This window comes from Rhododendron vialii, chromosome 12a (assembly GCF_030253575.1).
Source record: "Rhododendron vialii isolate Sample 1 chromosome 12a, ASM3025357v1".
NCBI lineage: Eukaryota > Viridiplantae > Streptophyta > Magnoliopsida > Ericales > Ericaceae > Rhododendron > Rhododendron vialii.
In genome coordinates, this window is record NC_080568.1 from 12639915 (window position 1) to 12665202 (window position 25288).

The 25288-nt window shown below is 39.7% G+C and overlaps 1 protein-coding gene across 6 annotated transcripts; it reads right to left on the reverse strand.

The window, feature by feature from the left end:
- Positions 1-1532: 1532 nt before the first annotated feature.
- LOC131311404 (peptide chain release factor 1, mitochondrial) lies at positions 1533-13416 on the reverse strand. 6 transcript variants are annotated; one of them, XM_058338851.1, is made up of 13 exons: positions 13303-13415; positions 13056-13223; positions 11681-11767; positions 10616-10716; positions 10021-10119; positions 7440-7623; positions 7260-7308; positions 7098-7176; positions 6839-6913; positions 5769-5846; positions 5289-5447; positions 2129-2224; positions 1533-2035 (listed from the first exon to the last, which is right to left on the reverse strand). In XM_058338851.1, the coding sequence occupies exons 2-13, from the start codon at positions 13210-13212 to the stop codon at positions 1841-1843; spliced, it is 1359 nt and encodes a 452-aa protein (XP_058194834.1). In that variant the 5' UTR covers positions 13213-13223; positions 13303-13415; the 3' UTR covers positions 1533-1840. The 6 variants fall into 6 exon arrangements, with proteins under 6 accessions (XP_058194834.1, XP_058194838.1, XP_058194837.1 ...); XM_058338855.1 differs by lacking the exon at positions 11681-11767 and having other exon boundaries at positions 13325-13416; XM_058338854.1 differs by lacking the exon at positions 11681-11767.
- Between the last annotated feature and the right edge of the window lie 11872 nt (positions 13417-25288).

Sequence of the window (25288 nt, forward strand, 5' to 3'; positions counted from 1 at the left end):
TCGCGCGCGTTCAAAAGTGTTTTGGACGGTTCAAATTACCAATTTTGAGTGATAAAAATTAAAAAATTAATTTTTACCGGTCAAAATTGAAAAATCGATTGCGCAAATAAACGGGTGAAATTAAACAGAACTGTGAATAAGTATCTCTCATAGTAACATGGTCGAACTGTTTAGTTTCAACATGGCCTATATAGTAGTAGTAAATAAAAACATCGAGAAGGAGCATTGAATTAACGATAATACTATAATGATGGCAATGACAAGGACAAAGACAATGCTAATTGTAATTGTAATTGCTATGGGTGGACTCATGTATGAATTGAATTTCTTATTGTGGACGTTTACCAAAAAAAGAATATCTTATTGTGGACGATGATGAAACACACAAAGTGTCGGTGCCTTAGAATTAACCACCCAATAATTCTAAGTTCTAATGATGAAAGATGTAGTCAAGTTACAGTCAATAATCACAATAAAAGACAAGTCAATGCTCCTGTGATTAAAGACAAGTCAATGCTCCAACTACCATTCCAATCCTTTCAATACAATCATTGTAGTCTAATACTAAGATCAGAACAAGAACTCAAAAGCAAATTTGAAAGACACTTTCTCTACAGCATAATAAGGGTGCCCTACAGGCTAAGTGTGAGGGAACAAAAGGTTACCTAATTTTTTGCAGTGCAAGGGAATCATGGAATCCTTATTTGCACCATAGCATATCCTTTGATGGGGATACTTGGTTTTAGCTCACATACGAGTACTCATGCAGCAAGCATGCCCTACAGTGTACAATACAAACTAAACTAGAAGAACCAAATGATATATGGCAGAATCCGATTTGGCTGTCCGAGGCCAATTCACATATCTTTGAGAATCAAACCCACCTCCCACACATTTCAGTCTGGCTTCAGAAGGGTTTCCCTTCTAAATTTACAAAACAAAATCAACAACAAATCATGATACAGAGGATTTACAAACAACCTGCAAATGTTTACCTGCAAACTATACGTAAGAGTTTATTCGTATTGTTAAAACGTGATGGGGTCTCAAATCGAGGATTGTACAGCGATAGATAGTACATTGCACTAGCAAATAGATATTACCTTGTTTGATAAAGAAATGATATCCTCAAATCAAGATTTTTTTGTTTTTTTTCTACTATAAACTCAACACAAACTCTGCAATGAACCAATCAATTGATCTTGATAATATGCCTCAAGTCACTTGTGTGTTTACGAGTTAATCAGATCCAGATAATATGCCTCAAGTCACTTATGTGTTTACGAGTTAATCAGATCCCAGATCAGATTGTTCACCCAAAAACAAAACCACTTAAATCAAGTCTACTATTCTTTTCAACCTAGGGGCTAGGAACAAACCAATATGCAAGACAACCTGGTACTTGGTGGCCAGTTTGGGTTTCGTTTCAAGCATGATGGAAATGCCAAGCAAACCCAGGTAAAATACTTCACACAGCTACGAGTCTACGACATAATGAAATTCAAACTAATAATCTAGCACAACAGTCCCAAGAAAGAAATCTTTGCTAGTGTTTGATGAATTTCTTCTCTCCGAAAGAGAATGGATAAGGAACAGCATGCAGATTAAGTGGGCAAAAATTAAACCCGCATATTTCTATGGACAACACCCTTAGTTTATCATGATTGATCAGAAACTAAACAGAAGATAGTACCAACAATAGAGATTAACATTCCACCACAAACGCTCTAGGAGACTACTAACATAAATGAGGGGAAAAAAAGAAGCCCAGTTAGACCAATACAATAAAGGGTGATATATATTTAGCAGGTGAGGATTTGGGTGAAAAGGGCCTTGACTGTTATTGTTCGGAGCTGAAAGATGCAACTGCATCCATTTCCTGCTGCAAAAGAAGAGCATCGATGAAGATATCAAGATTCTCTCCCTGCATTACATCATTTATTGAATGATGGGTAATGCCAACACGGTGATCAGTAACGCGGCCTTGTGGGAAGTTATATGTACGAATACGTTCTGACCTGTCACCGCTGCCAATCTGCCCAAGATGTAAAGAGCTATAGATAATTCTAGAAAATGGATACCATAACGTTACTGGAAATGTTGATCCCCATCTCAAAGTCAATTATACCTGCTCCGATCGAAGTTTCGACCGACTTGTGTGAATTCTCGATCTTTCGATTTCATATAACCTTGCACAGAGTACCTTCAGCGCTTTGGCCTTATTCTATTGAGAAATCCAAAACAAGAGTATAAAATAAGTGGGAAGGAGATGGCGGCGTAAAAAGAACCAAGAGGGAATGTGAATATCATGATAAAGGGCAGGCAAAATACCAATTTCAGCTTTTCTGATAATTAGGTGAAATGATTACACAATAAAAATGCTGCATTAACAAAAGTCGCATCTGTGTGCTAATATAGAGTTCAATTTCTTCATCACTTGTAGCGCTCATGAAAAACCAACTAAAATATATTATACTGTACATATTACAGAAAAGCCAGAATAATGGTCCCTTCCTATTGGTCAATTAGCTTTAAAATGAAAGAAATGCAAGAACCACACCATCTTGTCACTCACCGAAAAGAACATTAAAGAGATTGACTACTCGAAGAAGTGTACATTGTTAGCATAGATGTAATGAGTGGAAACCCAAAAATGACATAGCTTAACAAGTCCAGGCTAAAACAAATACATTCTGATTATGTTCCAGAAATCCGAGAACCAAAATCCAGTTTAACACCTGAAGCCAAAGTTGAAAGTTGAAACTCCAACCAATATCACCACTCGTCAATTACACAATTGGTGGCCAACGGTTTGAAATTTGGTATATCTTGAACCTTTATTTTTCCATTTCATGCTGAGAATCCTAATTGACCCTCACGTGGTGGCAAATGTCCAAAAAATAAAATCCACTGGAACAGAACCTACCGTTACCCATCTATTCTGGGGAGCTTTTGGGATTTGTCTCCATAAATACTATGTCTAGTCATAGTAGTGAAGGGAGAGGCGCACCGAGGCGCAAAGTTCTGTTAGGGTCTAGGCGCAGGCCTTCTTCAAGTGAATGAAGGCGCAAGCCTTTTTGAGGCGAAGCGGGGCGCACCTAGGCAAGAAAAATAGCATACACCAAAACTTCAAATAGTAGCACTAAGCCACCGAATTTTTGAAAGCGGACCATCCAAAAAATCCACGAAATGTCAAATAATCAACAACTCTTGCATAGAGAAGAACTAATACGTCAAACTGAACAAAAGACAAGCATCGAGACGAAGAGATCGACTGTTGAGAGAGAGAGAGAGAGAGAGAGAGAGAGAGAGAGAATTGACAGAAGTTGAGGCTACTGTTGAATTTGTTTCGTTTCTCTGCTGGTGATCGAAAGAGATTAGCGATGATCGCTCAACTTTTTAAGTTAAACCTAGGGCTGATCCTATTACTGATCCTACAGCTATGATTGAAATTGCAAGAGGCACATCCCTTTCTCTCGCATAGAGAAGAACTAAAACTTCAAAATCAACAAAAGACAAGCATCGAGACTCAAAAGAGATGAGGAGATCGACTGTTGAGGGCTGATCAACTTAAGGCAAAGAGAGAGAGATGAGAGATGGTTGACAGAAGTAGAGGCTACCGTTGAACTTGTTTTATTTGTCTGCTGGTCATCAAAAGAGATTAGAGATGAGCGATCACCTAAGCTTGTTCAACCTAGGGCTGATCCTATTACTGATCCCAAGGGCTGTGGTTGAAATTGCAAGAGGCACGCGCCTTCCTCGCCTTTCTCTGGGCGCGTGCCTTTCTCGCCTAGGCTGCGCTTGTTTCAAGTCACCTCGCCTGGGCCGAGTCAAGGCGCTAACCTTGCGCCTTGATGCGCCTCTTGCCTAGGCACGTAGCTAGGCTCGCTTTTGACAACTATGAGTTTAGTATCCATCATGTACGCTTAGACATGCTTCTGGAAAAGTGGATTCCTGTATAGTTAAGTTCCATTATTTATAAACAGGAATGGGATGCATCATCCAGCTTTCTAACATATTGATTGATTATCGCCTCTTCATGGACTCCTTTGAACTTGCATGTTCAAATACTTTTGTAATGTGCTGGACAGACTATGAAACTTGAGATGTCCAAAATATCTGGAACTTGCCAAAACAGGCCTAAAATTTGACCTGTACTGAATAAAGCCAAGAGAACACCAATTTTCTACAGGAATGGTGTAATTCGTGTCATACAAGCTGAAGTGGAACGAGATTCATAACTGCGGCGAAAATACCTTCTACATTCCAAAGCTTGATCTAGTTCTAAACTCACAGGCCAAGACGACGACGACAACAACAACAGAACCCATGTAGTCCCCAATCATTGGGGGTATGGGTGGGGGAGGATTGGAGATAGACCTAACTTTTGGCAATATGCATAAAGTGGCTGCTCTCAAAATACCACTGAAACAGTGGCCCCCCAAGAGCCAAATGAAAAAGGAAATTGGATTAGTTATCCCTTGGGCCCATTTTTCCCAAATTTGATTGCAGAATTTGACAAGGGAGACTTTCAAATTCCATTGGACAAGCGTAAACAAGCATACAAAACAATCAAGCATTCTACATTCCCATCCATCCCATTGGAGGATAACTCAATCTCATAGGCGGTGGGATGGGATACAAACTAATGTACAAAACAAAATAATCAAGCATAGAAAATGCCACCCCGAGCCAATATCTTCCAAACAAGGAATAAGATACTTACATAATCCTCCACAATAATCCTTTATCCCATGAAATACGTAATCCACCCCTATATTGTAAGCTCAATGACATCAGCGAACTTGTTTGCTCCACGTACAACTAGGCATGCGGACCCCTTAGTAACCCATACCCTTACTCAAATATCTAGTGTCCGACACGGGTAAGAGTAAGAATTAGACGAGTTCTTCTCACACAAAGTTCAAGTTTCATTGCTTGCATTTTTTCTCTGTTAACATTTGCTTCTGTGCATGCATGACTATGAATGTTTACATCTCCACATGCAAGACAGGGCTGCATACGAGGGGGTGTTGGATAGCTTGACACAAATTATGGGACCTATTTCCTCAACAGATCAAGCTTTCATGACAATTAGTTTGCAAACACTTCAGTTATCAATGAATATCCATTTTAAATTGGGGTGGGGTAAACTTGAAAGAGGTATTATTCCAGGCTTCCAGGATACGTCAATTTTTTCTATTTGATGAAAGAAAAGACCAACTCTGACATAGGTGTGAAGATGTTAATAAGAAGGTTAAACGTTTGGAATAATCTGATAACTTTACCATATGTTGGGAACGTTCATCTTGTATGGAGACGGTAATCCCAGATGGAATATGAGTTATCCTAACAGCACTGTTGGTAGTATTTACATGCTGACCACCTGAACCACCGGATCTATATGTGTCAATTCTCAAATCTTCATGCCTCAACTGGACATCTACCTGTAAAAGGAATGAAATGTGATCAGACGGCTTCCTCTGTATCAAAAATATCAACCTTATAGATCAATAAAATACAACAATGGTTGCATTCCCTAACTTTTCATTCAATAAATTTGACTTCCCAAAAAAAGTACATGTAGCAATTAGCAAAGGAAGTAATAAATAAATCAGAAAGACATTTCTAAAGCAGTAATAATAGCAAAAACAAAACAGCAACATGAATCTTAAACTGAACAGTTTGAGTTGAAGGGATCAATCATCTGACATACTACAATGTTCAAGTAAAGAATCAGAGAACAGGAATCTTGTAAAAGCCAGCACCTCATCAGCCTGAGGAAGGATAGCAACAGACACGGCACTGGTGTGAACACGTCCAGATTTCTCTGTAACAGGAACTCGCTGCAGTATACAAACGTATGTTAGTCATAATACATCTAGTTAAATCAGAGTTTCTAAAAATCGGCCTAGGCGGTGATCCACCACCTCGACTATGGGCCTAGGTGCTGAATTAGGTGGGTGGACGATTAGTAGGCCGCTAGGCGGGATTAGTCAACAACCAATCGGCTAGGCGGCTGGGCAGGATTAGGCGGGCAGGACTAATTGAAGAATTTAGGTGAATAGGAAATATTAATCAGAGAATTGGGCAGCTAGATGAGATTGATTGGTGGTTAAATATGTAGTTTTGCAAATCTGAGTGGTTAAATGATGTGGTGATTGCCGTTCAAAAAAAATAAATGTTGTGGTAATATACCATTAGCGTTTTAGTGCAGTTTTAATGAAATATATACTTAGACACTATATAATGATTTAAATCTAAACCTTATCTTCTCTGCTCGTAGTTGCTGCAAACAGACCAATGGTCCTCTGTCTCTCAGTCGCTCAGTCAGCTTTGTTTGTATGTAGTCACTATGGTTTTTTCATCTGTTTGTTTGTTGTGCTATAACGTATGTGTAGGCTCTGTTTGCTGTAAAATTAAGTGTATGCAGGCTCTATTTCGTATGTTTTAATGTTTTATTCTATTTATGTTCTTCTACTCACTCAAAACCTTAGTCACATAATCCTTCAAAAAACCCTCCGCTCCCACTCTCAATCATCGCTTTGCGCACCCACTCTGAATCCTTGCTCTCATGAATTTTAATAGTTTGAGATGCATTTTGAAAGACACTTTCACACTCCTGCTCATGCACACGCATTATGTGACTTAGATCAAAACTTGGGAAGGCGGGAGGAGAATATTTTTAACAGATAAAAAGGGACAGACCAACTAATCTCTAGGTGCCTATTAATCCCTGATTAACCTTCCTAGGTGCTAGATGGTGCCCAACCGCCCGACTAGCGCTTAAGGATTTTTAGAACATTGAGTTAAATATGAGGATAGGTTGTAGTGGAACCTGCACTCTGTGAATTCCACTCTCAAATTTAAGTTTCCCATAGACATCAGCTCCAGAAATTGCTGCACTAGCTTCCTAGCATGGAGAAAAACAGGTTAGGAAGCTTGATGAACAGCGGAAATAGGAATTGTTTAAGATAATGATAATCAACAAGGCGCAAAACATATATCTGAGACATTGCGATCACAACTAAGCTTATCTACTTAAGATGGAAGCAGAAAAAGTTCACTTTGACAGTTAGTAAGCACTAACTACATACTTTGTACCCTTTAAGATCAGACTCTGTTATTTCTACCACATCAAACTTCCAACCCGTCTTCAATGAGTATCTTTCGTACCTGAAGCATATCAAAAACGTCAAATTTTAAATATATACTTATCTAAAGTAAATTAAAATAAATAAGCATTCAATAGTACTCACATTTTGAATATGTCCATTGCAAACAAAGAAGCCTCTTCCCCTCCAGTTCCTGGTACACAGTTTAGGAAAATGAAACTCACAGTCACTGCCTGAGAAAAAACTCAATGCAGATTACCATAAAAAATGATGGACCTCAGAGGAAAGTGCACTCAGATGTCTGACTTCGGAGCTAATCTTTACCTGCTCTCACCTCCAAAATACAGCCCCGTTCATCAGCATCGTCCTTAGGAAGTAATGACTGCAGCAGCTGATTCTGCAATCTTTTCTCTTCTTCCACAGCCTGGGACAATTCCTCAGTTGCCATGTTCAGCATTTCTTTGTCTTCTGGGCATTCAGTCATTAGTGCCTTCAAACCCTCAATGTCCTGCAGAGATATAAAAATGAAGAATAGAAATCAAGCTTCCAACATTGTCCTGCACAGCAGAAATGAATAGTTGCAGGGAGCTCCTAAAGTGGTGCCGCTCCCACCTTGGGAGCCTGCTTTTGCGCTCCCAACTAAGGAGCTTGACGGGAGCCCGCTCCCATCGAGATGGGAGCTCGCTCCTTAGCAAGATGGGAGCTTTTATATGATATTTGTATAGAAAAACAGGGATCTATCACTTGGTTTTATTAATTGGTCTTCGATGAACTCATATATCTAGCCTAAGTCATGATACCTTGAAAAGAAAATAATATATTGTACCACTAGCCCATTTCTTACACTTATGGAGGACTTGGCCCATATGTTTACTTTCTAAATTATTGTACTTTCTAAAGTGAATACTCTACGCTACATTATTTTCATAATATAAGTACATGCTCCTCTCACGCTCCCAACCTTGGGAGCTTCTATATTCCCTCACTCCCCCGCTCCCGCTTCATGAAACTAAGGAAATGATGCCAAGCATAATCAGGCAAGAACTTGATAAAACATCCAAGATTGATCCAGCTACCTAAAATGCAAAAGATCACACTATTAGATTGGATTTACCATATAAAGGCATGACTCACGTATCTTCAACACATTCTACAAAGGAATTAAGTTGGAGACATGCACAGTAATGAAGTCATTGTTCACATGGTTACTTGCCAGCGCTTGCCTCGAGTAGGCCATGACACGCACCCTAGCATGCCTGGCAACCCCGACTTTTTAATATGAAACACAATGTTAAGATAGAACTCGACTCCAAACGCTAGTTGTTAAGGTGAGGGTGCCCTCACAATTATGGAAATTACTTTTGTGCCCATGTAAGGCAAGACTTGGCTTCACACAACCCTGATTGAGTGTAGTCTCAACACACACCTCCTTACCCAGGTCTCCTAGTCCAACACTTCCTCAGTTCAAAAACTTCACCCTCGGGCCTCAGGCTATGAGCAAGGCCCGAACACCTTATCTGGTACCTATGGAGGACTTGTGGATTTGAGGCTAGACTGGAACTATGTTCCATGGACTTAGATATGAGCAGGTGTGAGATCACGTCCAAACATCAAACCCTCCATCACGTAATCCTAATTTATTGGACATGGGTCGAAGCTTTGTATGGATATGGGATCACAATCTCAAATCTTCACACTACTTATATGGTATATTATTTAATATGCTTGGATAATATGTTGTGAATTATATGGAAATGGACTTGAAAAGGATTATGGAAAAAAATAAAAAAACTTACCTCTCCCAAGCAAGAAAAGGTTTATTCAAGTATAACCAAATTGCAGGATCCAAGTGTTCATAAATCTATGAAGCACGGATACAGATACAGACACGGGATACGGACACGACACGATATGGCGATACGACAAAATCCAAAAAGCTAGGATACGGCTATGTCGGGGATACGGCTGTGCAAATTATATATCATTATAATTATTAGTCTCGTACTAGGCATAAGAAGTCAAAAGAGTAGTTACATTGCCAATACCAAGCATTAAGCACATGTCCAAGACAAAAGACAAAAGTCATTCCAAACAAAAAGTCATTCCGCATATAATATTACATCTTTTACATATTAAAAAAACTAAAGGACCACCACTTTCGAAAATATAATAATATATATATATATATATATATATATATATATATATAAAAGTAAAAATATAAACAGAGAGTAAGAAACAGGGAGTATCCAGATCAATCGGGAGAGAGAGAGAGAGAGTACCTAGGAGAAGGAATTGCGATCTAGGGTTTGGACTTTGTAGGTGTCAACTGGTCCTGCCTTCATAGGATATCGACTCCAATCTCAAGATGAGAAGTCGTATAATATAATGTTAGGATTTCTATAATAAAAATATATAAGTTATAGTTCTATTACAGTTTCCCCCCTACAATTTCTACTTTTTCTACTTAAATCTGTAAAAAAAATCATTTTTGATCCCGCCGTATCCCAAAACATATATGAACGTATCCTGCGTGTTTCGCTCGCGCATCCGAAACATATCCGAAAATAAAAACATTTAATTTAATTATAGGATACTTATTTGCCGTATCCAATATGTATTGGGTGCGTATCCATATCTGGGAAGTATCCGATACCTGTAAATAACTAGTTTTGGAGTATCCGTGCTTCATAGGTTTAAATTGAGCAAGGGTAGGTGGCACCCTGTACCATGTCACCTCTTATAATTGCACACATCTCCAAGGTGGGAATGAAGGAATCCAAACTTAACTACAACTATGCCAAATGTCACATACACCATACAACTTCAAAGTTGTGAGCTCATATTGTGCAAAATTGATAGTGTTCAAAAGAATGAAGATGAACTTCAAGCCCCCTATATATACCTTTTGTTTAGTCCTTAACTCCTTTATAAGATCCATTGAACCCTTGAGGTTCCGAAGCTCCTTATTGGCTCTTGAGTATTCTGCCGGTAAGGCTTCTGGCTGTCTTCAATCAACACACACAATAGTGAAAAATAATGCATATGATTAAAGGTCAACAACCAAAAAAAGGACCAATCGGAAAGCACATGGAAGGAAATGAAATGTTAGTAAAGCTCCAGCTTCATATTGGAGAATTTTGTGCTATTTAATGGAAAGAGAACTGGAATAATTGCAGTAGAAGCAAAGGCCCTTAGTGCATCATCATACAGTTTCCTTGATCTAGTGCTCCACCACCATCAAGCTTAATAACAGTATGGTACTTTCAGTTTCATATGGCAACAGTGACCAAAGGTCTTTATGGCTACACAATCAACAAAAGGGCTGATTGGGATGTGTTTTGTTTGTTATGATGCCATGTCTTCCTATCCTTCTAAATTTCTAATTACTGTAATTTTACTTCTTGTAATTTTGCTGTTGATTTATAAAATTTTCTTTGTTGTTCAAAAAAAAAACAAAAAACAAAACAAAAGGGCTGAATACCATGAATGACCATTACCTGATTTACGAGTCCCGAAAGATAAGCACTCCTACGTTCAATAGAAGATAACCTCTTTTCCATTATTGTGATCAAATCAGAAGATAGCTGAGGTTGCAATTCTGCATTGTCCATATACAATCGATCAGCACCAAAAAAAAAAAAGGTTTTCTGACTAAGAGAAATAATGATGAAAGTTGGGATATAAAATTAATACCAAACACACACAAAACCCAATTAAAAAATACATCAATGAGATACAACTACAATAGGAGAACCACTGCTTGTAAGCCATCAAATAGGAAATGGCAGCTTTTTTGACTGGCTTCAATTTTGTTGAAGCTCAGGCTAGTACTGATTCATACAGAGCTCGTAAATTGAGTACTAAAGTTTTCTCCTTTTTTGTATTTCCAAACTGTTCAATATTTGATGGCCTTAAGAATGAAATATTGAGCAGAAGAATGCAAGAAGCAGTTCCAGAGGGATATACAGTTAAAAATACCAATAGAAAGAGAAAATCAGAAGGCTTCCCAGATAAAAGTGTGAAGCATTGGGATATATATTTTCTAGAAATAGCCATTCCATTAGCACACTCAATGTATACAAATGAACTGACAAAGAACTAGTCCTTTCAGGCACACAATAACAAGGCGATTTCCATAGGCTCTCTATCTCTCTCTAGCACACTCAATGTATACAAATGAACTGACTAAGAACTTGTCCTTTCAGGCACACAATAACAAGGCGATTTCCATAGGTTCTCTTCTAGGAGAACTATATTCAAAAAGAGTTACAATAACAGAACACTGAATCAACAACAACTAAATAAAGCTCAATACCAAACAATCCAAGAAATAGCTTCATAGGAGAAGAAATAAACCAACAACCAAGACTCCTACCAAGAGAACTGAAATCAATAATTTCCTCATAACCCTTCAACTCTCTGTGGAGAGTGTACAAAGATGGCCAACTAACTAGCCCTAGCTGGTTACCATGTCTCTCCTCTTCCGTAGCAAAAAAAGAAAATCCCATTTATCTAGTCATTTTTTCGAACAAGTGATTAAAGGAAAGCTAAAACCATGTTACCTGGAACGCAGATCGTTCTAGCGCAAGAATGGGAACTAGAACATGGTACGCCACATTCCCACAATTCGGTGCAATAGCAGTAGGCTTCTATAGATGACAATATTGAAGTGTTCTTATTTCAAGAGATGAACACCCAACAAAATAGAGTATCATTTGTCCAATCACTCATATGAAACACATTTTTAGAAGTATGATGACAAATTAGCTAAAGCTCCAATAGTTTTTTTGTAGGAAAAGTTCTGGATCACTAAATTTACCGTTTTGGAACGTAGGTGTAGTGGTGTACCATGTTTCAAAACATGCGTTCCAATAAGCAATTCACTAGGGCATTAGCATTTTCTGGAAACTTAGAGCTAAACAAGTATGAATTAAGTCCACTGTAAACAGTCAAATGCACATGGGTCTAGGTAATATTTTCTTTTACCCCTTAATCACTTTGGGAGGGGGGGCGTTACAACAGTAAGAACACAGCTACATTCATGTGTTTAGCTTTAAGCTAGGGTTAGCTGGGTTTTTTTTTTGAACGCTATATTGACCTCACCGTTAATTCACTTGATAAAAAATTGAATCTACGCACTCAATGAAAAAAGGAATTATGAATTCATAACACAAACCAATACGTAATAAACATAGAAATCGCACCAATGGAGTAGGAGCAGAGATCGGAGAAGATGGATTTCCTACTGGGTGGTTGAAGAAACAATCTTCGATTATGGAAGTTGGGGAGTGGACTGAAAAAGTGATTGAATTTTTTAAAGTGCTGAGCCAGATTGCTCCACGGAAACCCTCGAAGAGTAGGCTTCTATATATGACAATGTTGAGGTGTTCTTGTTTCAAGAGATCAACATCTCCAGCAAAATAGAGTATCACTTATCCAATTACTCATATGAAACTTCATTTTAGAAGAATTATGACAAATCATGCTTATTATTTACCTAGCTAAACCTCCAATCTCTTTAGTTTAGTTTGTGTACGAAAAGCTTTGGAACGCTAAATTTCCCGTTTCACAACGTAGGTGTACCATGTTTCAGAACGTGCATTCCAAGACGCAATTCTTAAGGCATTAGCGTTTCCTGGTGTAACAAAGAGCTAAACAAGTACAGTCCACTGTAAATGGTCAAATGCATATATGCTATGTAATAGGAGTATTTTCTTTTTTCCCTAGGAGCGTTACAACAGGAAGAACACAGCTACCGTCATGTGCTTAACTTTGAAGCTAGGGTTAGCTGGGCTTTCTTTCTTTTTTTTGGCACGCTATATTGACCTTCACCGTTAATTCCCTTGACAAAAAATTGACTCTGCGCACTCATTGAAAGAAGGACTTATGAATTCAAAAACACAAATCACCAATACGTAACAAAGAAAGAAATCGCACCGGTTGAGTAGGAGCGGAGATCGGAGAAGATGGATTTCCTACTGGGTGATTGAATAAACAATCTTCGATGATGGAAGTTGGAGTGTGGACTGAAGAAGTGGTCAAATTCTTTGAAGTGATGAGCCAGATTGCTCCATGAAAACCCTCGAAATCTCATTGCTTTTGAATCTGAGCAATAAAATGCAAACACTGAGAAATGAGGTGTAGGAGTATACGTATGAGTGTCATATGAAAAAAATTTCAGTGCCTGATGGACACCATGTCAGTACCACATCATCCGGTTGACGCGGCCCCGAGCTGACACATCCTCCCTCCACTGTGTTATGCGGGAGACAGAAGGGGGACGGGTGAAATGGCAAACAGGACCGAACGCCCGAGTCATTCCATATTACTACTCCCTCCATTTTGAAGAATCTTTTTTCGTAATTTCAACTTATTAAAATAAAAAGACATATTATTATATTTTTTATATTATTTTTTTCTTCCATTTTTTTCAAAAAGACATATCATTATACTTTTCACATCAATTTGTTCCTTCACTTTTCCTATTTATCTATCATCATTACATTTTTATTCACTAACTTTTCAAAATGAAATCTACTTTTAGGGATAAAATAGACAATACACAAATTTTTACCCACTAACTTTATAAAATGGACACTTATTAAAGTACAGCCCAAAATAAAATACTGAACTCTAAATAAGGGATGTAGAGAGTACTACTCACTGCTACTTTCTCAGTCATAATTTAATTGTCTGTTTTTTAGAAATTTGTGCCACTTTTAACATAAGCTTAATATGTCTTTATATAAGTTACGACTTCACTTGATGCTGAAAAACCTAAACAAATTTAGGAATCATGCATAATCCAATAAAGAACACTAAAACTAATTAAGAACCAAAAGGCTACGTGCAAAAAAGGATTACCAAAGACCCAAAAGATGATGTCACGCACTGATGCACCCACCACGTAGGACCCATCCAACTCATTTAATTTTGTTTTAATTTTTTTCCTGGGGCCAATCATTTTTTTTTTGGGTAAATTGAGTAGTAGGACATATTATAAGAATTTTTGCTATAATAAGGACATAAATATTTTTTGTAAAGTTTAAAGAACATTCCTGTTCAGGATTTACAAAAAACCCCTCCCAAGATTAACTGGCATTGACCGGCGTTGACCAAAGTTGACCAGCATTGAAAGTGCCTAAAATCCTAAGGTGCCCTATGAAAGTGTCTAAAACCCTAGGATACCCTATGAAAGTGCATAAACCGCTAAAATCCTATAATAGGAAAATGCACCCTAAAATCCTATGAAAATGCCTAAAACCCTAGGTACCCTATGAAAGTACAACAAGATCGAAAACACGAAAAAAAAAATATTTTGTGTTTGCCAAATAAAGCCCTCGTCTCATTTAAGACAATTTAAATGAAAAAATACATTTTTTGTGTTAGCCAAACAAAGCCCTTGTCTCATTAAAGGTACTTTTGTCTTTTCACAGACTCTAAACTCTAGACTTGGATCCCCTTCCAACATCTCTCTCTCAACATCTTGCCCATGTTTTCACAAGAAGAGGACAACACATCAATGAAGAGATTTAAGGGCTCAGATTTGCCCAACGCCATAGATGTGATGCTCTTAAATGAAGCGACGTCGTCTCGAAGGGGAAGCCTAAACGGCAGTCAAAACTTCTCTGTCTCCTCCTTTTTTCACTGTCTTCCCCAATTTTCATTCGACTAAATTCAAAGGAAACCTTAATTTTCACCCTATGCAAAAGGAAAAGGCCACTCCCTCCGTAGACCATTAGATCCCATTTTGCACAACGTAACCTTTCCCTCTTGCTTGTCAGTTTACCCAAATCTCAGTTCACTCCTATCTTCTCCAAATCCAAACCTCTAGTACGTTCACTGCAAACACCAACAGTTCGCGGATCAAAAAAAAAAAAAACACCAACAATTCAACGTCTCTCTCTCTCTAAGCTATATTTATCCTTCTTGGATTTAACAACCACATATAATCAAATTAAACTTATGAGCGAAGAGGGTGGGTTAGGCCTTGATTTCAGAATGGAGATTGAGTTGCTTGAGAATATTGCAGTCTGGAAAGAGCTTTCATTAAAAAAATTTGAAAAGGGAAAGACCTTTTTTTTTTTTTGCCGAAATATTCTCTCTGTGCACAAACAAGGCAAAGCAAGAATGGGCTAAACCCAGAAAAGAATTTGATATAAGGATTTGAAAAGATGAAATCTTGGGCGAAAGGAAAAAAGAGAATAGGAATCACCGTGTTTGAGAGAGAGAGAGAGAGAGAGAGAGAGAGAGAGAGAGAGAGAGATGGGCCTTGGATAGTGGGAAGACGCCATTTGCATTCCCTATTAATGATGGATTTGAAACAGCTTCGTTTCATTTTGTTGACTGCTTGGAATGAGTTTCAGCCATTGGATTCTAGAATTGGTGAGGTGGTGCCTCGAGACAAAAGGTGGGCAAGATGTTGAGAGAGAAATGTTGGGAGAGGATCCGAGTCCCTTGACTCTAAAATATTTTTATTAATGGACTCTATACATCACAAAAACTTAAGCTAGACTAAAGCTCCTATAGGGCTATTTCATTTGGACTTTAGACTAATATGATGTTCTTTTTTCTCTCCTCATTGGGGCAAAGCTTTCGAAGGGAAAATGAAACGACTCAAGGAAAAAGAAGGGGAAAAGGAAAAAAAACATATCGCTCCATTGTCGACGCCAACCTGTGATTTGCTTCTTGCTGCCAGCCTCAAGTTCGTTCAAAACTAGATCCAGAGAACACTCACGTTTACCTTCCCGAACCAAACATCAAAGAACGAATGGATCTCTATCTCAAAAGATAGTTGAATCACATTTAAGAACTTCAAGGAAATATAATTAAATTGGTGGAGCTATGAAGTGTCAGGTCTTCAAGTAGTGGGCAATTGGAGATCAGACTTGAAATTATGTCATCGGCAATGACAACGTCCTAAAGATCAAGGGCAAAATGATAAAATAACCAAGACAAACCAAAACGGACCTATTAATTTTGTTATTGTTTTTTGAGTGCAATTTCTTTTTCTTGTCTTATATTTTATCTATTGAAACTTTTCTTGAAATCGAGTTTAATACACGCCCTCCTGATCTGCTGCTACTTCCCAACTCCTTTTAAAGAGATTCTCCGTAACTAATGAAGAGCTCAGTGTCATTCCAATTTTATCGAATGTCCCCGAAGGGACAATGAAGAGCTCAGTGATTAGAAAGGTCCTTTATTTTAAACAAGGGTGCGGTGGAGGAGAAGTTTTGAACGACACACACGAAGAATTGCTTGAAAATTGACACGGACAAGAATAACTAAGGCTAGGAATTACCTAACCTAGGATAATTAATTCTATTTCTAGATGTACGGTATTGTTTGGCTTGGATTTTTGGCTTACTTCAGAAATATAATTTTGTGCGAGCCTGCCAGAAATGACTTGTAATCATTCTTTTCAGATTTAACTTATAAAAGCCAAACTTAATCAGGCAATTGTGACATTGGTTTAATTACTTCAACGAAGAGGATTTTTCTATCTAGAAGTATTGAAATGGCACAACGATTCACTAGAAATTCGACAACCCAAAGGATAAACAAGATACCTTGATCAATTCAAAATGACTTGCTTTCCAATTGATTCTCCAACTTCATAAATGAACAAAACATATTACAATGTGATTACTACTACTACAAACTACTCCTAACTACTTCGAACTAGATTGAAGCTCCTAAATTATTGCCTAATAAACAAACGAAGTATAGCATAGCTGTTTGTTTGATGATTTGTTTGGAGTTTTTTCCTTCTTTCATTTCTTCTATTTATAGGCAAGCTCTTGAGTCTTCTCCACGGCTTTCATTTTCCCGCCTAGCTGCTTTCGAAGTCACCTCAACTTTGAATTCAAACTTTCCCTCCATGATTTCTGCTTACAGTTATCCGTGGTGATTTAGTTATTTCATCATCCCACTTGCTCTTATCTGCATCGTGTTGGAAATGGGCAGTTACATGGTTGTATCTTGGCTCCTTTGACTGTGTCAACTTGGTGTAACTGCCTCTTGTTTGAATAATTTGATTCACGCCTTTGAGCTTCGAATTGCTCATCTTTTAAGCTACCATTTGAGTGACATCTAACAACGATCATCATTACCTATAAAACGACACCAAGTTAATCAGAACGTCATCGTTCTTTAAATTGTGTGATTCTATGTATTTCAGTCTATGCGTACTCCATCTTGTCCAACATGAATGGCCACTTGTCATTCTCTGATGGGTCAATAAATTATCATGCAAACATACCCCCCGCATTAACACTTTGTTTTAAACACTTTGTTTAAAAGATTTAAACAAGTGTTAATGTTCCCGCTTCTTCGACTTCCACCTATTTTCGAGGAAAGAGGGGAGTGGAAGTGGCTCATGCACAACAGTTTTATGTGCTTGTCTTTACATTATGAACAGTTTGATCCTTCTATCTATAAATTACCCTTATTTGGCATAATTAATTCATACTTTGAATACTCTTCCCAAAATCAAACTTACACTTTCCAATGGCTCAATTCTCTGATCTTGATCACGCTTTCGAGAGCATGTCTGTTCGAGAGGTTCCCATTTCTCCATCTTTGGAGAGGATTTCCACTGACCATATTTATGGCAAAATTGTTCGTTAATGCTCTTACCCTTCTTCCTCATCCTTCTCTCCCAAATTCCTTATTGGAGTTGATGAGGATAACGCTGCAGGCAATAACTTGAATCAATATGCTTTTACTCACTCTACTTCTCCCACCTTTAATTAGCAGATTGAGCATTTGAATCCCCCTTCTGATAGGGTCCTGGTGGTAATGGACTATCCACATGTTCGAACATTCTTCCATCACCATAACCACGAGCCGTTATTATGCTGCTAGCGTAATGGAATCTCCTCACTTGAAGAAAAAGAAGCTTCTGGCTTTGCGAGTTACCGTGATCTTCAAGCTAAGGCCAAAACTCAGTATTGTCATTGGATGGATGAGGTATGAAGACCTCTCTTTTCAGACAGTTTTGACAAAGACCCTTATGCTCTTCACCCTCTTCCAGAAGAACCTGTAGGGAGGTATTCCCGAACAAGCTCAAATAGAGCCCAAACAAGTGGTACGTGGGGCCATAAAATAAATATGATAAGATAAATCGCCGTGGAAGACGGTGATCGGCAATATGGACCAGTGACATGAGAAGTCATTAGTCTAAGCATGTGAAGTCATTGGTCCAGGTGGCCTGTTCGGCAATGAGGAGGCCGAACAGGGAAAGAACTCTTGAGAAAGCAGCCTCGAGTGCTAAAACAGAAGGAACACTCTAGAAGGTTCCAAAATAGTGTTGTTCCATAAGGAATAAGATCCTGAGGATGTAGGATCTAGGAAAAATACCCAACAGGAATGAGATGTTCGGTCTGCTATGGAAAAGAGTCCTAAAAGGACTAAGGTAATGAATTGATAAGGGAACGAGAATCCATGAAATCCTGGGTTTCCTATACGTGATAGGAAACTTAGGGCAATAAGGACGCTTGGGCAGCAAGCAAACGGGTGTCTATATAAACGAGGTAAACCGAAAGGTAAAAGGTACGCAATTCATTGCATTCATACGATACTTCCTATTGATATTTATTTTCTGTTAGTACGTGATACTAATTTAGGCATCGGAGGACCTTTGCCACGAGAGGCAAAGGTGCGCTCACTCCTTGTCTGTTTTACAGATTAGGATTCCGACGACGAACTAGGGTTCCGGTCAAGAGGCATGAGTAGCCGTTACGATCTTGTGCTATTTAAAGACACTCTCGTTTTTGTCCACTTACAAGCCTTGTGTGCAAAATGAAGGTTAAAACTCCAAGCAACACACGGTCAAAGAAGGTTTTAGCCCTTTGGTATGGTCGAAAATTAGAGATTAAGCCCTTTCCTTACTAAAACCATAATCAAGTCCTAGAAAAACCATTAAAACTACTAAATCATGGGGAAGTTATCACCCCATGACCAAGCCTAAGCGACTACTCAACCATACTAGAAAGATTAAGCATGCTAGGAAATTGAGACATTAGATTTAACCGATAAAAATGAAAATAAACTTAATATTAAGGAAGATCCAATGCATAGCTACAACAATAATTCATGAGAAAACATCAAAACATTTAAACTTACTTGAGTTCTTGAAGAAACTAACTTGAAAAGCTTGAAGAACAACTATGGAAATCCTAGAAAGCAAAAAGAAAGCTTAGGCCTAAAGTTAACTAATGGCCCATCCCTCCATAAATGGCATAAAAGCCTATTTATAGGGCTTGCACAATATCCCTTACAAAAGACCAAAAGGTCCCTAAAATATCTCAAAAACATTCCACAAGTGGAAACTTTCCATAAATGGATGGTTGAAAGAGTTAACAAAAATCTGCAGATTTTCCAGGTGGTACCGGTACTGGCATTGGCACTTCCTCAGTACCGGTACTGGTGATTTTGGACACTTTGGATAGCTTCTAGATTGCCAGTACCGGTACTGGCCAATTCCTAGTATCGGTACCCGCTGGGTAAATTTTTTGGGCAACTTCATGGGCTCACTCCGGACACTCTCGAACTCAGATTTGGGTGTTCTTTAGACCGTTGGAAAGCTTGTTTGAGTTTAATTTCTAACCCAAGTAGTTTGGATCAGAAATATTTTGTACATCAAAAGTTATGACGACTCTACCCTCAGCTGGTCGGAAGACGAATTGCTTTGGTAAAATCCTCGCATCTCCCTCACTTCCCCTAACCCTTGGGCATCCCGAGTTAGCTCCAAACCATCTCTTCATGACTTTTTGGGCACCACAACGGGGTGGCACGTGGCCTTGAGCACTTGGTTGCACCTAGAGCATTCCTTGGCATTCAAACGCGTCTTATTTATACGAATTACCTGAAAACACTAAAAACACACCTTACGTGCAATATCACATAAAACACTAACTTTATAAACATAAATACAATAAAACTAAGGACTTAAGCACCAAGAATATGCATTATTGGGTGCTTATAAGTGTAAGAAGAATTTCCAGAATTTAGGTCTGGAAAAGGGAAAGATAAGAAGAAATGGAAGCAAAGTCAAATAAAGGGCCATAGGGAAAAAGCCCTAAGAGATGAGAAACATCAAACATAGTAGGAGCCATCATCCCGCAGTTAAAACGAAAACAATTAAAGAAAGGATCCCAAAACGCTAGGGCTGCATGAATAAGACTAGGGTTTTGAGGGATACCATTTCGAAGTAGACGAAGAAGGTCTTCGAGACCAACCTTCTCTAATGATCATTCTTCTTGGCGAACATACGCTTCGTCCACTGGCACCAATTAGGATCAAATACAGGCCAACAAACAAAATTCTTTCTTGGCCAATGAGCCCAATCCAAATCATTGTTGTCTCAAAGAATTTTGCATTCTTCAAAGACCGGGTAATGGACTGTAAAAGCTAATGGAAGTTCATCGAATGCAGGCCCTAAGATAGGGGTTTCCGATGATTGAGGATTAGGAATGAAGACAGCATCAGAAAGATTGCTCTGAGGAGCCTGAGCCTTTGTGAGTTCTTCAGCGATTAGGCGTCGAAGAGCATAAGGGGTTGGCCAATGCTCTCGACCACATGAATTTGAGATGCCATTGGAATTGCAGGAAGATTAGAGACGATGAAGTTAAAATTTGCGTGTGAACTTCAATAAAATTCAAAGGAAGTAAAGGAGAATTTGAAGTTCCCCAAGTTAAATACGTTCAGGGTCTAGAAGCGAATGAAGTTTAAATTTTCTCAACTGCAACACGTGGAAGGATATTGGATCCTGATTTGGAGATTTGAATTGGGCCAGATAATTTGTAAAGGTAAATCGGGCCCAAATGTTAAAATGGCTATTATTTATCAATGTGTGCTTTAAATTGACAAAAGAAATTGAAATAAATACCTTTTTGTATTTTGAATAAATATTTAGTACTTCGAAACCTTTGTTGTCAGTTGAAATATTACAAGATAGGATAAATACAGTAAAGGGAAATACTTTGATAACGATTTTCTTACATAAAAGGGAAACTCTAAATTACCAAGGAAACTACCAAAAAAGAAAACCCTACATTATAAAAGAAATTACCGAAAGGCAAATCCTATGTTAAAAGCAAGCAAAAAAAAACAAAGCACTAGAAGCATTGGAAGCCTCTGGCAACATTGAAACAATCTTGAAATAGTGGGGAAAGCACCAAGTCACCAAGTCATGAAACCTTTCCCAAGCGTAGGAAAGAAATTCATGTTCCATCTTCCTTGTGTTGGCCTCTTTCTCGAACTGGATCTTTTTTGCAAGAAGAGGCCTGAATTCCAGGACATTTGTTGGGCCCTTCTTTTGAAGTTAGCCTGCATGGTTGGAAACTCCTTCGAAAGCCTATTGTGCTTCTTTCGAAGATATTTAGTGGCCGTAACAAGAAGTTCGAAGGAGTAATCTTCATGCGCCAGCACCCCGTCATGAAGCTTAGACAATTTGTGATGCATGAGTTCGTAATCACGAAGGTCTTGATTGAACTCATGGGCAATTGTGTTTTGTTTTAGCCACATCTTTATGGTGGGCAAATGATGAAGGAAAGCATGGATGTGAGCCGTTGGAAGAGGATCAGAGGAAAACTGAAGAGTTTCACAGGCCCATACAAAATTTATGAAGGGCACATGCTCTTCTAAAATGTTGACATCAAGAAAAACAAAAGCAACCAATAATTCCTTGGCTTTTTGGGAATCGGAAGCAGGATAAATAGTACGGCCAACCCTGGAAAAGGAGAGAAGGGGATCAAACCTCAAGTTAGCCAACTCTTTGAACCAGATAGGACCTATGGCTTTTAACACTCCCGATGTTTGAGTTAAATGTCTTCTAAACAAGATTAAGTGGTTTCCGAGCTAATACCATGATTATGCTCAGCTTTTAACATTAAGTGCTCGGGTTAAGATTGTCTACGTCTCGGCTTCGAGTTGTTAGAAAGAAACGGTTAAAACGGCTAAGTCATCGGGCGATTTGAGCCCCTAGACCTTGCCGCTTGTTTTAACAAAGTTCAAACATCATTTCTAGTCTTTTTACCATAGTTTTCCACTTTCTAAAGCAAAACCAACAGTTGGCCGTCTAAAACGCCGAAAACCTTACATAAAGCCTACAATCCGAACTAGCTATATTGGAGCTCCCTGTGGATCGATCTCGGTCTTACCGAGTTATTCTGCAAATGACTAAAAGCCTTACGCTTCGGGCTATTACATGTTGGAGTGCATCTTTCCGTCATAAGCAGTGATCACTTTACTCCAACAACGTCTCGAAGACCAGGACCGCGGCATGGTTGCTACACCTCCCCATGACCACCCCGCGGATCCAAGCCATCCAAAGAAGGCACACAAACGAAGTAGGAAGTCACGCCCAGCACCAACTACCAAACCGACAGCGTTCGAGCGTCGAACTATTTTCGAGCGGCTAGAACATGTGCTAAGAGTCCAACCTACAACTTCTTAGCTGTGGTTGGCGAGTGGAGAGCTCAATGAGGTCCTCCGCAACGAGCTCTACGGTTGTCACGAACAGGATGGTCACCTCTGGACGTACACATCACATCACTCCACGACAAATGGAACCGATGGAAGGAAAGCGACCCATGGATCTAAATAACCTCTCGTGGCGCACGCGCACAAGTGGATATCCCAAATGTTCAGGACAATCAGAGTTGATCACCGAGTGTCCACGTGAAGGATGACACTCGGAAAGATCGCATGGCCATCACTGAACGTCAAGTAGAGAAGGACATATAGAACATGATAACACAATCATCCTGTACGATCAGTTCACAGGCATGCCAATCGTATATCAGCCCATGGAAGACACGACTCGTCCACATGAAGCCCGGCAATGTGGATCTAGAGGCGATGCCCCAGAACCATTGGGAGGAGGTAGTCAGCGGCATCGAAAATGGATTGAACAACCACGGCGTCACCACCGAGAGCCAAGGATAGTTCCCGAGCCTCAATCAGTTGTTCCGCCGTTGGGCGCTTGGCCTAATCCTGTTCCAATGGATGATTTGAAGCTCAGAAAAGCCAAGGCTTCACTATTTACAGATGCCATTTAGCAAAAGCGACCGCCGAAATGGTTTTTAATGCCCAAACTCAAGCATTATGAAGCAAAAGATGATGCTGTTGCATTCGTTTGCCAATTTCGGTAGACAATGAGCCTTCATAACTTCACCAATGCACTCATGTGTAAGATCTTCTCTCTTATGCAAAGTGAGCCAATCATGTTGTGGTATAATCAACTAAAACCCAAATCAATCATGAGCTTCAATGAGTTGGAGTTGGAATTTACCAAGCGCTTTGTCATAAGTAACATCCAGCTGAAGACACTTCCCATGCTCTTCAATATGAGGCGATTGCCAGGAAAGACTCTTCGGCTCAATACCAAATGTTGCTGGGAAGTTTACAATCTCATCCCCAATTGTGACCAAAGCGTAGCAACCGAGTCATTCATGAATGGGTTGGATCCTTCCTCTCTTATGTTTCGAGACCTGTCCTGAAATCCTCCGAAGACCATGGGCGAGCTCTTGGTAATTATTGAAAAAGATTGTGTTCATGAAGAGGTGGTTACCGAGCACCGCACACTGAAGGCCGCAGAACCTGCCAAGTCGACAACTATTGCTTCGGGTGCCAAGAAGCAGACAGTCAACGTCGGGTATGGGCACGGTGGCCAAAGCAACACCAACCAGGGAAACAATAAACCAAGCAACAAGAACCGACCCCTCAGCAACCGCAGCAACAACATCCTTGGCAACAAGCAAAACGAGAACCTAAGCCAGACGGATATGTGGCCGAACAAACTACATTCACTGAGCCCACTTATAAACTTTTGAGCATAATCGGTCGATTGCCATTTGTCGTTTGGCCAACGGGAAGTGGCACCGAAATGTGCACATACCACAAAGAGCGTGGACATTACACCACCCAGTGCCAGCCATACAAACAATATTTAAAGGAGCTTGCTGCAGCTAGGCATTTGAACCAATGGATCGACACTCGAAAAAACCCTCTTCCCCCTTCACCACAAGTCGTAGGAAACATTGTCGATGTCATATAGGGCCTTGTTTCCGAAGGTAGGGCAGTCGAGCTCCATTCTGAAATTGACAGAGCCGTTGTTGCTTTATCTATTTACAGCGTCGGCACATCTCCGAAATGAAAATGGATCAATTCAAACCTCTACTGCGTCATCACTTTCTCTTCAGAAGATTTCAACAGAATCCAAACTCCTCACACAGATGCTCTTGTCGTCACCATCATTGTTGACAAATCCACCGTTCAACGAGTGTTGATCGACCAAGAGAGTTTGGCAGAGATGATGTTCTATTCCACTTACAAGAGCCTAGGGCTTTCACCTGACCAGCTCCGAACTACTATGACTCCGTTAGTCAGCTTCATAGTCGCCCTTGTTTGGCCGCTCGGCTTGATTACCCTTCTCGTGCGAGCCAATTCACGAGTGATGGATGTCGAATTTGTGGTGGTTAACTCTCCTAGCCCCTACAATATCATCCTCGGTCGAGCTTGTCACCTCACCCTCCATCAAGTCATGAAGTTTGTTGGGTGGAACGGCTGCAAGAAAGCCTACGCGAGGATCAACTCCAATCCAAGAAATGCTACATTAGCACCGTGGCGAACAAGCTCAGTCTCCTGGAAGTGCAATGCGTGGAGACAGCTGACATTCCCATTCTTGAAGATGTTGGGGTGCCAGCCGAGCAGCGGTCTACCGAAGAGCTTATAAGGATGCCGATTAAAGAGGACGGAGCACGTTACTTTCTCGCCGGTAGTTCCCTGGACGAGTCCGAGCGCACGAAAATCTTCAACTTCCTCAAGGATAACATCGAAGTGTTTGCTTGGACCCCACAGGAGATGCCGGTCGTAGATCCCTCTTTCGCCTCCCACTCTCTCAACGTAGATCCGAACAAATGACCAGTGGTACAAAAGGTTCGTCGTTCGGTGGCTATGCATGTAAAAACAGTGATGATGGCGGTGGATCAACTGCTAAAGGCCGAGGCAATTCGGGAGATCCTGTACCCAACTTGGCTTGCTAACCCCTTCATTGTCCCCAAGAAGAACGTTAAGTTGAGAGTTTGTGTCGACTATACAAACCTCGACGACGCCAGTCCGATGGATCGCTTCCCTCTCCCTCGGATTGAATAAATGGTGGACGC

Bases quoted from the DNA above. Each gene is read 5' to 3' on its own strand.
- LOC131311404 (XM_058338851.1), bottom strand. From the start codon at position 13,212: ATGAGATTTCGAGGGTTTTCATGGAGCAATCTGGCTCATCACTTCAAA. The intron at 5,847-6,838 runs GTTCCACTACAA...TGTATACTGCAG, and splicing joins GTGGAATTCACAGAGTGCAG to CGAGTTCCTGTTACAGAGAA. The intron at 2,036-2,128 runs GTATAATTGACT...CATCTTGGGCAG, and splicing joins CGAAACTTCGATCGGAGCAG to ATTGGCAGCGGTGACAGGTC.